The sequence below is a fragment of the Lathyrus oleraceus genome, chromosome 6 (genome assembly GCF_024323335.1).
Source record: "Lathyrus oleraceus cultivar Zhongwan6 chromosome 6, CAAS_Psat_ZW6_1.0, whole genome shotgun sequence".
NCBI lineage: Eukaryota > Viridiplantae > Streptophyta > Magnoliopsida > Fabales > Fabaceae > Lathyrus > Lathyrus oleraceus.
In genome coordinates this window covers 64,824,433-64,837,029 of record NC_066584.1, presented here as the reverse complement: position 1 = coordinate 64,837,029, position 12,597 = coordinate 64,824,433, and the positions used below count along the sequence as shown (strand labels likewise).

Here is a 12,597-nt window from a genome sequence, read left to right as displayed (position 1 = left end):
CTATCTTAAAAAATTAACAAAGCAATGTGCAAGATTTGACCGAAATTATATAGAATTAAAACTAATAGTAATATATATCTATGATATGTATAACAGTAAGTTGTATAAAAAAAAATCAAACTAATAGTGATAATATATCTATATATACGATCCGAAAGAAAACTGCAAGTAATATATAAAAACTAAACTAATAGTCTACATATATATTAAAAATGGAAACTGTGAGTTATATATAAAAAAACAAAACCGAAAAGTAGTAATATTAACAATGCTGATTCACTTCTATACCAAAAGTATATATACTACTGTAAATCAACCTAAAGTATATGTATATATTAAACTTAAAAATAAAAAATATATATATGAAAAAAACAAATATATATAACAAAACAAAAAGAAGTATCTATATCTATATGATCATTTAAAACAGCTGGAAATAAAAAGGAGATCTATATATATAAAACAAAAATTGAAAGAATAAAACACATAAAACTAAAAGTTATGACTATTTATATCTACATACAATCACTACAATCTCTAAGAACAGCAATATATATATATATATATATATATATATATATATATATATATATATATATATATATATATATATATATATATATATATATATATATATATCGGATACTAATATATTTTTACATGTAAAAAAAACAAAAGAAAGCAAGACTTAAAAGAGAACAAAGGCGTAAAACAGTTACTTCATGGAGATATGAAACATATACCGTGGATTGAGGTGTCATGGTGTGAGTATGAATTTGGTGTTAATGGGTTTTTTTTGTGAAATTGAGAGAAAACTTAAGATAAGTGGAACCGATGAAAATGAAAGAGAGTTTTTTATTAGGGACAAAGGAACTGCGCCGCTTGGCCTCCTTTTTTCTTTTGCTGAGTCCCTCCTGTGATATATATATAATAGGGTTTCTAAATAATCCTTTCCCACAATACCCTTATGATGTCTTAAGAGATAAATATGAGTTTAAATTAAATAAAACAAATAAAAATTGAACATTTTAAAATGGGTAAAATAAAATTAAAATGAATGCATACTTAATTCTTTTTTTTTTTTTGACATTTTGATAAAAAATAAATAAAAATCAAGCTTAAAAATGCGTGAAAAATTAAATTGAATGTACACAAATTATCAGCGCAAAATAAACTTCTCGGAAACATGCAGTTTTGATCAAATTTAGAAATAAAATATAATCGATTAAAAGGCTCATGCTAATAAAAAATGTGACCGAAAAAATTAGCTGAAAAATAAATCGAGTATACCAGATTAAACTACGTGAAATGTAAATTAATAAAGTTGATGTCTGGAAGCTTGATTTTAAAAAATTTCGTCCACTAATTTGATGCACATCCGTCGATTAATTCAACCAGTTTTTCTGTAGATCCGAAAAAATTATTTCGACTGATATTCTAGGCACTATGCGGTATGGAATGCATGGTATGCTATGTAGACATGCAATAGCTATGATGAATGTATTGAATCGGCGATTCAGGGTCAAAATTGGGGTATGACACACGTTGCACCTCAACCTAACTTATGTTTGATCTCCGATCGACACCCTTCAATCGTCAGTGCATATAAAAACATTGATAATAGCTGGCATGATCCTCCTTCGACACATGTCTTCTGCATTAGACATATTGCTCAGAATTTTATGCGGGAGATCAAAGACAAAACATTGCGAAAGAAGGTTGTCAACGTAGGTTACACATTATCAGAACCTTCTTTCAAACACTACCGCGAAGAAATAAGATTGTCAAACGCATATGCAGTACAGTGGATCGACAATATTCCATTGGAGAAGTGGACTATGGCATACGACAACAGTCAACATTGAAGCCACATGACAATAAATCTTGTGGACTCAATGAACTCTGTCTTCAAAGGCATTCGAAATCTACCTATAACTGCTTTGGTGCATGCAACACATTTCAGGCTAGAGGCGCTGTTTGAGACCAGACGTTCCAATGGAGTTTAGTGTTGCAATCTGGACAGTTGTTCAGTGATGCTTTAATGAAATTCATTAGACACGAAGCTGCCAAAGCAAACAACACGTGGTCACGGTGTTTGACCGTACTAAAGGTTGACACAGTGTTGTTGAGTCCATGGATCACAATAAAGGCATGTCGATGGGACAATACAGAGTGGAACTAGATACAGGTTGGTACGACTGCGAAAAGTTCCAAGCCTTTCATACGCCCTGCTCCCATGTCATTGCGGCATGTTCAAAGGTTCGAAGGGATCCATCTTACTTATTATCTGACATTTACAAAGTCATAAGCCTATCAAATATTTACAAAATTAGTTTTTCAATAGTGGCAAAAGAGGATTACTGGCCAGAATATCAAGGGGACATTGTCTGGCACAACGAAGTTATGCAAAGAAAGAAAAAAGGTCGCACAAACAACACCCGTATTAGAACCGAAATGGATACGGTGAACAAAATGGTTAAATTATGTAGTTCATGTCGTCATCAAGGTCACAATCGTACTAACTTTCCTAGTGTTGGAACGAACACAACAAGATAAATTTACATGTATCTCTTTTGTAATATATAAAAAACAAAATTTATTTCATATGATAAGTTTGTGAGGAAATACTATCACAAACAAATACAAGACATTCAACACACAAGCAACACATAAACAACAACACAAAAAACTAAAACAATTAAAATACCATTACAATAACTAAGCGATTACAACCATCAAAATAATTTTGAACATATTATGCATCATCCTATGAACGTCTCTGTCAGTCTTAATATCCACTCATTCACGCATTTCTCCATTTTGGTTGAACGTGTACACAAGCCATTGGATTCTTCTAATCCTTTCACCATCTCCAATTTCTCTATCTAACCAACACTTCAACGTCCGATTAAGATGTTCAAACGAATCTATATTCCAAAGTTGAATCTTTATCGGAGACGCAACGACGGAAAAGATTAAATCGACATTTTTCTTTCGAATGTATTCAGACATGATTAAAAATAAAAAATTGAAGGAGATTGAAGTAGAATGAAAGAAAATATGGTTGTAGGGTGAAGGTTGTGTGAAAAAATATGGGTGAAGGACGAAGTGTTTATAGAAAAACTTTCAAAATCATGCGCCAAAGAACTATGCGCCACATAACTGATGCACATGCATGCGCCAACAACATTGACGACTCCATGCATTATTTTTAAAGCATGCACCAATGATACTGACGTCTTCGTTTTCTGTTAAATGAATGCGTCAGTTGATCTGACACATCTTTTTAAAAATATGGTTATTCCGATAATTTTTTTAACATATTGATTATTTTAAAAATTAATTTGAAAAATGTGATTATTTTAGAAAACAATTCCCAAAACATTCTATTTTCTTACTATATTATTATAGATAAAAACAATACGGGAGTTATGGGGAGACCTGACTAATTGAGTCAAAAAAGAAAAGAAAAGAAAGAAAAAAAAGGGTAAAAGAATTGTGATTGTATCAACGCGCTTGCTTCCTCTTTTGACATAACGTTTGCTTTCTCTTTGATTCCGTGTAGGGACCGTTTTCCTTTTCTCACTTGCATTCTACATCACAATGTTATTCACCTGACTAGTAAGTAGTAACCGACTTTCTCTGCCTCAAAAATCAAAATGCCTTCATTTTGGGGTTCGATTTTGCTTGGATTCGGATTCGGTGTGGTGGCTGTTGTTGCCGTTCAAGCTCTGGCACTGTTATGGATCATCAAACGGTTACGCCACAGCCACACGCTCCATGGCGAACAAGCTCATCAACTGGAAACTGAATCAAACCAGCTTGATCATCAACAATCTCTTCATTTTGCGTCTCACAAGCAGGTCTGTTCTCAGCTCAAACTCCAACTCCGGTTTTCCCCCTTTTCTCACTTGTGTTGTGTTACTGTGTTCGTTATGGTAAAATACTGAAAATTAGAAATAATTTTTGAAGTTTCTTCGAGTTAGAGAGGGCGGTGTAAGCTAATTGTGTGAACAAAATTGATTTTGAATGAATCGATTTTGTAATGAGTTGAATGGGAAAGTGATTTATATTTGGTAGAACTGGTTGAATTAGTTAAATTGAGGGATAAAATTTACTGTAGAAGTAAAAAAAATTAATTCCTAGTTTAAGTTAATATCAATTCAGCTTATGCAGATCTAAACATGGCATAATCAATTCTATATTTCTGAAATCAAATTTGACTCAGTGCAAAAGTGAAACCAAAATACACAAGATTATGGGCCTGTTTGGGTAAACAGCCTATTTACAGCTTATAGCACAAGCGCTTATCAAAATAAGTGCTTATGAATAAGTTCGCATAAACTATTTTTATAACAAAAGATAAAATAAATATAAATTGTTTTTATATATGTTATAAGTTGTTTTCATTAGCTATCTTGAAGAATTTATAGAAATAAGTTTTAAAAATTTATGAAAAATGTCATAAACTGTTTTGATTAAGTCTCCCTAATAGTGTCACAAAATTTATGGGAGTAGATAAGCTCAAATAAGTTCATCCAAACAGGTTCTATGTATTTGATTACCAAAATAGTGAATAAACAGAACATTTTATTATTATTTATTATTAAACTCTTTATCATAATAGTTTTGGCTTTCAGGGTGTGGTTTGGGTCCTTGAATCAGGAAAAATTCCAAAAGAGCCAAAAAGAAAAGGGTTATTGGAGGTTTCACCTATTAAAATGTATGGAACAATCAAGGGTGAGTCACTTATTTTAAGAAAACCTGATGGTTTGCAGTCGCACTCAACAATTGAACTCAAGAGTTGTACAGTTCAAGCTGTGTCAGCTTCAAACCTTTCTTCAAAAAAATGGTAATGTCATCTCAATGTTATGACCCTCTTTTTACTCTCTTATTAGATTCCAGTACCCTTAAATTTTTCTCTTATATATGAATGCAACATTCTAGGATGAATGTAGAGAAAAAGAAGTGACAAAGTCATCTAACAGGTAGCAAGAATTACCATAGTGGCCAGAGTTGTAGTTCCTCTTTTTTAACTTCTCTTTTGTTCCTTTCAAAAGGAAGATTGTCCAAGTGAATGTATTTTGATTTAACGTATGACTCAATGCTCAGAATGTAAAATAATTTGCAGACTTCACTGGTATTTAATTTGGCACAGGGAAATCTCATATCTTTTGACCCTTGCATACCTTAAACTAAAGTAGCTTTTGATAGCAAGGATTTTCGATATCATAAGTAGAAAAATATTGGAAATATTAGGCCCTGTTTACTTTCTAAATTTACTGTTTTCATTTCTAAAATAAATAATCAAAGTTATAATGTGTTTGTCCAACTGTTCTAATTGTAAATTTCAGAAAGAAAAGTCAGTTAGAAAATTGGATAATGCGAAAAGTCCTTTTCACCAATTCCAAAAAGGCTACTGTAACTCACAACCTGCATATAGTGATGGAAATGAAAAATATGATGGATTGGTGGTGAGAAGAAAGCTGCTTTAAACTCATAAAACCAAAAATGAAAACTATGCATATTATGAATTGGTGGCAGTGAGAAGAAAGCTTCTTTACACTCATAAAACCAAAAGTGAAAAGTGAGCATATGATGAATTTGTGGCAGTGAGAAGAAAGCTGTTTTACACTCATTGAAAACTGAACATTCTCGGGAAGTAAATAAACCATAAGTTTCGTTTTAACAACCGGTCATATATTAAGGAAATTAAGTACTTTGAGTTATTATTTGATTGATGATTATTAGGTTTTTCAGTTTTTGTATTGGTTTGAGTCTAACTCATTCTTACAAAACCAACTTGTAAAGTGAGGAGTGTCATCTCTATCCTATGTGAGACTTGTTTTTTTTCTTTCCAATAATAATAATTTTTGTCTTTTTGGTACAAATTGGTGATGAATCTTACAGGGCAAAAAAGTTCCCCATCAAAGTGGAAAACAAGACCTCAGTAATATACAATGGAAGTAAAACTCTATATTTGTATCTGGAAACTTCATGGGAAAAAGAAGCATGGTGTAAGGCCCTCTATCTAGCTTCATCTGAAGAAAAAGAAAAAATCAAATGGTTCACCCAGGTGCATGAGGACTTTCATAGTTACCTGGCATCCTTAAATTCTGTGTATCATTGTTTTATGAAACCATCAGTAGGATTAAGTGTTGAGGTAATAGAAAGGGATATAAAGCCTGATGATCCTTCCTCAAAAGTTCGTCAGTTTTTGAAAAAAATCGCTAAAAAAACTTCCCGAGTTGGTTTGGAAAATAAATCTACCTGGACTTCATTGTCCGGCCATGAAGGAAAAAAGAGCACCGAGAACCTTTGTGCTAGCCAAGATGCAGTTTTGGGAACTGATTCAACATCAAAGCATCTTAAAAATTCTTTGGTAGACAATGCTACCCCATTATCTTCGAAGTTACCACATTTGGGAAGCGAGAATATTCACTCCGTCAGCTCTGAAAGGGATATTGAAAAGAAGTTTGATATTGATGAGGGAACATTATGCTGGAATTTATTGATTTCCCGACTCTTTTTTGACGTCAAAGGCAGCCTGCAGTTAAAGAGATCGTTGCAAGAAAGGATTCAGGTTTAACCTTTCCCGTTTGACATTTAAATGTTTTTGCATGAGTCTGTTTTTATTATGTTTGTTTAGCGTCATTTCATTTTGGTATCAATTTCTAGCTATTTAGCAATATTTGTTGTATGAATTGATAATTTTATGCTGAAAACATGATACAAATACAAGCTATTATATCTTCTATATTAAAGCCTTTTGCATTTTTAGTAGTTCCAAAAACTCCTGATTATAGGTACAAGATGGACTCTGTTAAGTTTAAGACTTTAACTTAGAATGTTCTATCATTTGAAATGTCTCTATGGAGTGGTTTTGTAAATTTTACTGATTGGGTCCTAGGATAGATTTATATCCCGTCAAATCACCCAGATAAAAAAGGAAGTAAATGGAGAAAGTAAGCGTTGATTCCAATAATTGTTTGAACTGTAGTTGATTTTCTTAAAGAGCTCTAGTGTTTGTTTACAGAGAACAACAGCTTAGAAAACCACATTTCATTATATTTTCTGAGAAAAATGATGGTTGTTTCTTTCTCTTTTTTTTGCCACAGAGAACATTGTCAAATATGAGGACTCCCAGTTATATTGGTGAAATCATCTGCACTGACATCAATACTGGGAATGTTCCACCTTGTATTGTAGGAATGAGGGTTCTTCCTATGGAAATGAGTGAGGTTTGGGCCTTAGAAGTTGACATTGAATATTCTGGAGGAGCAGTATTAGAGATTGAAACAAGGCTTGAAGCTCGTGAACTTGAGCTCCAAACAAAGACAGAAGACTCAAATTCGGAGCCGAGCAATGTTGGAGCTGTCCCATCAGATCTTCTTGAAGGTTTTGAATATTTAGAAAAGCAATTGAAACTTGAAGACAGAGATAATGATTTTCAAGGGCAAAAGGATGATGGTAATCGAAACAATGGTTAGTAAATAAATCCCAAAAAAATTCAATTGTTCATGCACTTTTTAGTGAGGTTGTATCAATTCCAATAATTTATGAGCTTTATCAGAGTTCTATCAAACCCAATTTTTTATTATCCTTTTTCTTCCTGAAATCTACTTCCTTTTGGTTCCACATCTATTTTTTACTGTAATTTCCATTTTTTTAAAACTAAGCTTACAGGTAGAATGGTACGTGGAGAATTGTGTGGCTTTCATTGTAGTTTTCTCCCTTCTGTTTTCCTAGAGGATACAGAAACAATTGTTTCTAGTTCTGCTTTCATAAACTTTCAAAATGTGTAGGGGAGATAGTTAATAGTTTTCATATATGGAAGTGTTATTATATTGTATTTAGATCGATGAAATAATGTGAATATTGTTTTTCCCTAAGCAGATGCATCAAAGAGCTTTAAAAGCACAATGCCTTCCTCAAATGATGGACCACGATGGAAATCAGTGTTAAATTCTGTTGCTAAACAAGTTTCACAGGTACTTTCTACTACTCCATTATTCTGTTCATTGCTTATTCCCACTACGCCTTTTGCAGTTCCTAGACTTCTTTCTATTTTAAACATGTTGTGTGGTTATACCAAATGTGTTTTCCCTCATTATTTTGATGTGTGACATACCTTAGGAAATTACACTAACCTACCGAAAGCCCTTCAGATGTTACAAAATATACTGACTTTCCTTTCAGTATCTTTTCATTGTATTGATACCTCCTCTTTGTAACTGTTTCCCAGACACTTGTATCATGCAAAATCTTTTCATACAGATATATCCATGAAAAGTTAACCTCAAGGGAGGTTTTTGTATAATACGAAACTAGAGGCGGTATTTGCATAGGTTTTGTAAAAATTCATTGAGTCCAATTTAAGGATATTTTTGGTTTGAAAAATATTTTCTATTTTCACCTTTAGTTATAAAAATTATAACCACTATTCGGGTCATATTATCATCCAATGCAAGGTTCTTGACACACTCCCTCACACTCTACTAGACATTTGGAGTGTGGCTCCAGCGGCCCATTAAGGGGTGATCCAACGGGTCTAAGATATCTATCATTTGGTAACCTTACTTAAATTATAACCACTATTTGACTTTTATTTTCTACTAAGTTTTGGTATTCATATATGCATTTCTTTATGACTCAAATGATTAACGTGCACCTGTGAGTATTTTGACATTAGCTATGCATGTCATCTTCACCCGCACTCTTCCTGTTTTGCACATGCAGGGAATTGTAATTTACCTCATTTGGATACTCCTGAATATTGCAAATGTTGGCCTTGAGAATTTTCTAATGCATTCATGCACATACACATTTAAATATTTAAAAATGTGCAGATGTTTTATTTTTCTATAGCTATCAGTTTATAAACAGGTAACCTTGTTTTATTCTCAAAGTAACAAATGATTTCTTATTGAAAGGTTCCTCTCTCTTTGGCAATAAAAGTAGCATCCCTAAAAGGGACGCTGCGTTTGCATATAAAACCACCTCCCTCTGATCAACTGTGGTATGGTTTCACATCAATGCCAGACATAGATTTCATCGTGGAGTCTTCTGTTGGAGAAAATAAGATAACTACTGGGTACTTCTCTTCATTAATAGTCAATAGGCTAAAGGTATGATAGCTCTCTTTCCATTTGATTTATAATTTCAACAATTTTAGTTAAATACTGCTCTCTCCCTGCAGCTTTGCAGTTTTTTTTATTATGGTCTTCAATTTTAAATGTTTTCTCGTTCCATTTTATTTATTTTTATTTTATTTTTCTAGAACTATTTTACGTATATCATCAATACCAGTAATTACAAAAAAATATATAAAGCCTTAAAGGTCTGTTTGCGAGTTGTTTTTGCAGGGTTTTGAAGGGGAGGACGTTGGCAGACAACGTCTATCTTTTGATATTTTAAAAATAAATTAAAAAAAATAAAATTATATGCTAATGTATCATATTGTTTTAAATTTTTTTTTTAAAATTTTCAAATATGTATCAAAATATAGACGTAGCCCTTCCTTTCAAAAATCAACTCGCAAACCGATCCTAAGTTTTTTCCTCCTTCTGTTAGTTCATATGTGCTTCCTTTACATGCCAACATGTTCTCTCATTACAAATGTCTACCCTTCAGTTAAGTGTGTAACCATAGAAATCAGGCTTTATTAATATTATTTTTCATTGTACATCTATTTAACAAAGACCTTCTTTTGTTGAGATGTTTATGTTTATGTATGCATCAAATAGTTATTATGCATTTTGCAAGATTGTTGACATCCTTAATCTTCAGTACACTTCAGTAGGCTATGAAATATGTTTAAACTTCATTTCTCTGTAAAAAGGACTATAAAAGTTGCTTTTAACTGTAAGCTAATTCAACCTCGCTCATGCAGAGAGCAGTTTTGGAAAATATAGTTCTCCCAAATTGTGAAAACATATGTATCCCATGGATGTTAGCAGAAAAGGAAGATTGGGTTCCTTCAAATGCTGCTCCATTCATATGGATTAACCAAGAATTTAGGAATGAGACTTCCACTTCAATTAATACCAATAAGCAATCTTCTGGTGGAGTGGAAGCTAGGTCAAAAGCTAGTGCAAGCACCTCAACTAATGGTCAAGCAAACAAACAACAAAAACCGAAGAGTGTCGAATCTAGTCATGAACCAACTAGTAAATCATCAGATTCTTTAGTACTACCAACAAGTTCATCTGGTTCACAAAAACTGGAGAGCAGCAGCGGCTTGGAAGAATTGACAATACCTTTATTAGAGAATGAACAACCACAAGATACTAGGGGTTTAAAAGAACCTTCATTACAGAATGACAATCAACTCGAAACTAGTGAAAACAAGATGGAAAATATTTCAGAAATCCTCTCACCACATGGAAGTATGGTAGTGGTGGAGAAACAAAATCACACCCTTGGCCATGAAGATGGACTTCCAAAGAAAATGGGGAGAAAGGAAAGGATGTTAGGTTTGGGGAAGAAAATGGGGGAGAAGTTGGAAGAGAAAAGACGTCATATTGAAGAAAAGAGCAGGCACATTGTTGAGAAGATGCGAGGACCATGATAAATGTAGTTCATGGTATGATGATCTTGTGAAAAACAATTTCTATCCATACAATTTAGATTCATGTTTACTCTCATTTTGAGGAATGTTTCGCTTTAGATATTATTAATCATCAATGATCATTCATTATAATAGATCTTGTTTGGGGTCAAGACACTAGTTACTTCTTCACTTCATTACATTTAATGTACTAGCCAATCTTACATTTTGATTTAGAGTCAATGAGATTTAAAAAAACTTATTGCATCAGCATCAAGTGGATAACATTACCTCTAATTGCAAATACATTTAGAAGTTGATAGACAATGTAACTTGTACATTTATGAAGCATATTTCTAGGTGAAAAATAATGTGTTGTTCCTTTATTTGTCCGCTCCCCGATAGGAGCAACGACTAGTTGAATGGTTTGCCAACACAGTGTGTGTCAAAACATGACTTCTACTGTTTATCTTCTTTGGCACAAGAAACTAATTGCTTTTGGGTGTCAGAACATACATTATCTTCTTCTACTGTGAATCTAACTCAGCAGAGATTTCTCCCAAAACCAAAGATTGTGTCAATTGCTGCAGATATCACCACACATCATCAAAACCATAGAAATTCAAATTGCTCTGCACTATAAAAAAGAACAAGCCTGACTAACTATCTTACCTCCCATAAATCTCTAGCATCAACTTTAGTTCCTGGTTCCAGACCCATTCTTATCCAGGATGCAGCTACTGTTGCATTTGATTGAACTTCTGTTCCATAAGATAAATGCTACTTTGTTATTACTAAGAGGTCCTACTCATACCTATCACCATAGATTTCTAATAAGAAATTGTGTGCAAGAACTATAACACAATTTTCACATGGGTATCATATGGATGGATATAATACACAAATAATATTGCCTACAAGGTTGCATTAGTTTGCATTGTGAAGAAAATTTGTGTATCATTATAAGTTGCAGATCCAGTTTGTGTTGAAATGTGAAGAAAATTTAGTATCATTATAAGTTGTGAGGAACTTAAACTCAAACACAAATAAAAATGAAAAGATAAAGATATCACCTCCAGATCATTGTTGCTTTTGACTTTCTTTCCTTGAACTCCAAGTTTATCAAAGCATGTTGGTTTCAAAGAAATCTTTATTGAAGAAATCAATGCATTTATCTTTCAAGAAAGTCTACTTGCCTTAGTTTACTGCAATAACTTCCGAGTTGCATATCAGCTCATATGTTGTATTATCCATTGCTTGAATATCACAACCAACCAACAAGGGGCCTATTTAAACCCAGAAAAGTAGTTAAACAACTACCTCAATATATATTAAATTGTCTTAACAACTGTTATTTAAAATTTGTTTCATGCACCTTAGCTAGGGGGTGTGCAAAAAAACCGGTTATCCATAGCTAAATTGGTATCCAAATGGTTCTATTTTTAAAAAATCAAATCAAATGCTAAAATAAAAATTTGGGTATCCATTTTTTTATCCAAATGAGGTTATTCAAGGAGATGAGGTTATTTTCTTGGATGAGGATCATATGATTGTTATGTGAAGCTTACAAGAGCTAGGGTTTCATTTTGGAGCCAATCCACCAAGTGGTTGAGGCTCAAGCTGATCAGAGCACTTCTAAGTCATCTGTCAACCAAAAAGTCAACAGAAAGTCAACTGAGGGATAGGAAGTGGAGAAATGAGTTTCAACACTTCATTCATGTCCAAAAGAGGCTTATTCATCATGTCAAATGCATATCTTGAAGAATTTGAGGTCAGATCAAAAGTTTCCAAAAATGGAAAGTTTTTAGTTCAAATTCAACTTGATCTTACATCATCAAAGAAGCTTCAAATGAAATTTTGTCACACATGAAAGTTGAAGATCTCTCTCTCCAATTTCCAAAAAGTCCAAGATCATGAATTTATGATGAATGGTTGAGGAGATATGATCAAATCATTGCCAAGTGTGCTTGAAACTTCAAAAGACCATATCTTTTGACTCATGGCTCCAAATTGAGTGCTCCTTTTTGCCAATTTCTTCTCATGACATG

The 12,597-nt window shown here is 33.0% G+C and overlaps 1 protein-coding gene and 1 pseudogene across 2 annotated transcripts; one reads left to right on the top strand and one right to left on the bottom strand.

Moving 5' to 3' along the window:
* Nucleotides 1-3,439: 3,439 nt before the first annotated feature.
* LOC127091005 (uncharacterized) lies at nt 3,440-10,722 on the top strand. 2 transcript variants are annotated; one of them, XM_051029493.1, is made up of 7 exons: nt 3,440-3,863; nt 4,641-4,852; nt 5,911-6,583; nt 7,119-7,485; nt 7,897-7,991; nt 8,934-9,128; nt 9,893-10,722. In XM_051029493.1, the coding sequence occupies exons 1-7, from the start codon at nt 3,660-3,662 to the stop codon at nt 10,568-10,570; spliced, it is 2,424 nt and encodes an 807-aa protein (XP_050885450.1). In that variant the 5' UTR covers nt 3,440-3,659; the 3' UTR covers nt 10,571-10,722. The 2 variants fall into 2 exon arrangements, with proteins under 2 accessions (XP_050885450.1, XP_050885451.1); XM_051029494.1 differs by having other exon boundaries at nt 4,628-4,852.
* A 315-nt stretch (nt 10,723-11,037) lies between these two features.
* LOC127094043 (alpha-galactosidase-like) lies at nt 11,038-11,827 on the bottom strand (annotated as a pseudogene).
* Nucleotides 11,828-12,597: the final 770 nt, after the last annotated feature.

Bases quoted from the DNA above. Each gene is read 5' to 3' on its own strand.
- LOC127091005 (XM_051029493.1), top strand. From the start codon at position 3,660: ATGCCTTCATTTTGGGGTTCGATTTTGCTTGGATTCGGATTCGGTGTG. The intron at 6,584-7,118 runs GTTTAACCTTTC...TTTTTGCCACAG, and splicing joins CGTTGCAAGAAAGGATTCAG to AGAACATTGTCAAATATGAG. The intron at 9,129-9,892 runs GTATGATAGCTC...TCGCTCATGCAG, and splicing joins TAATAGTCAATAGGCTAAAG to AGAGCAGTTTTGGAAAATAT.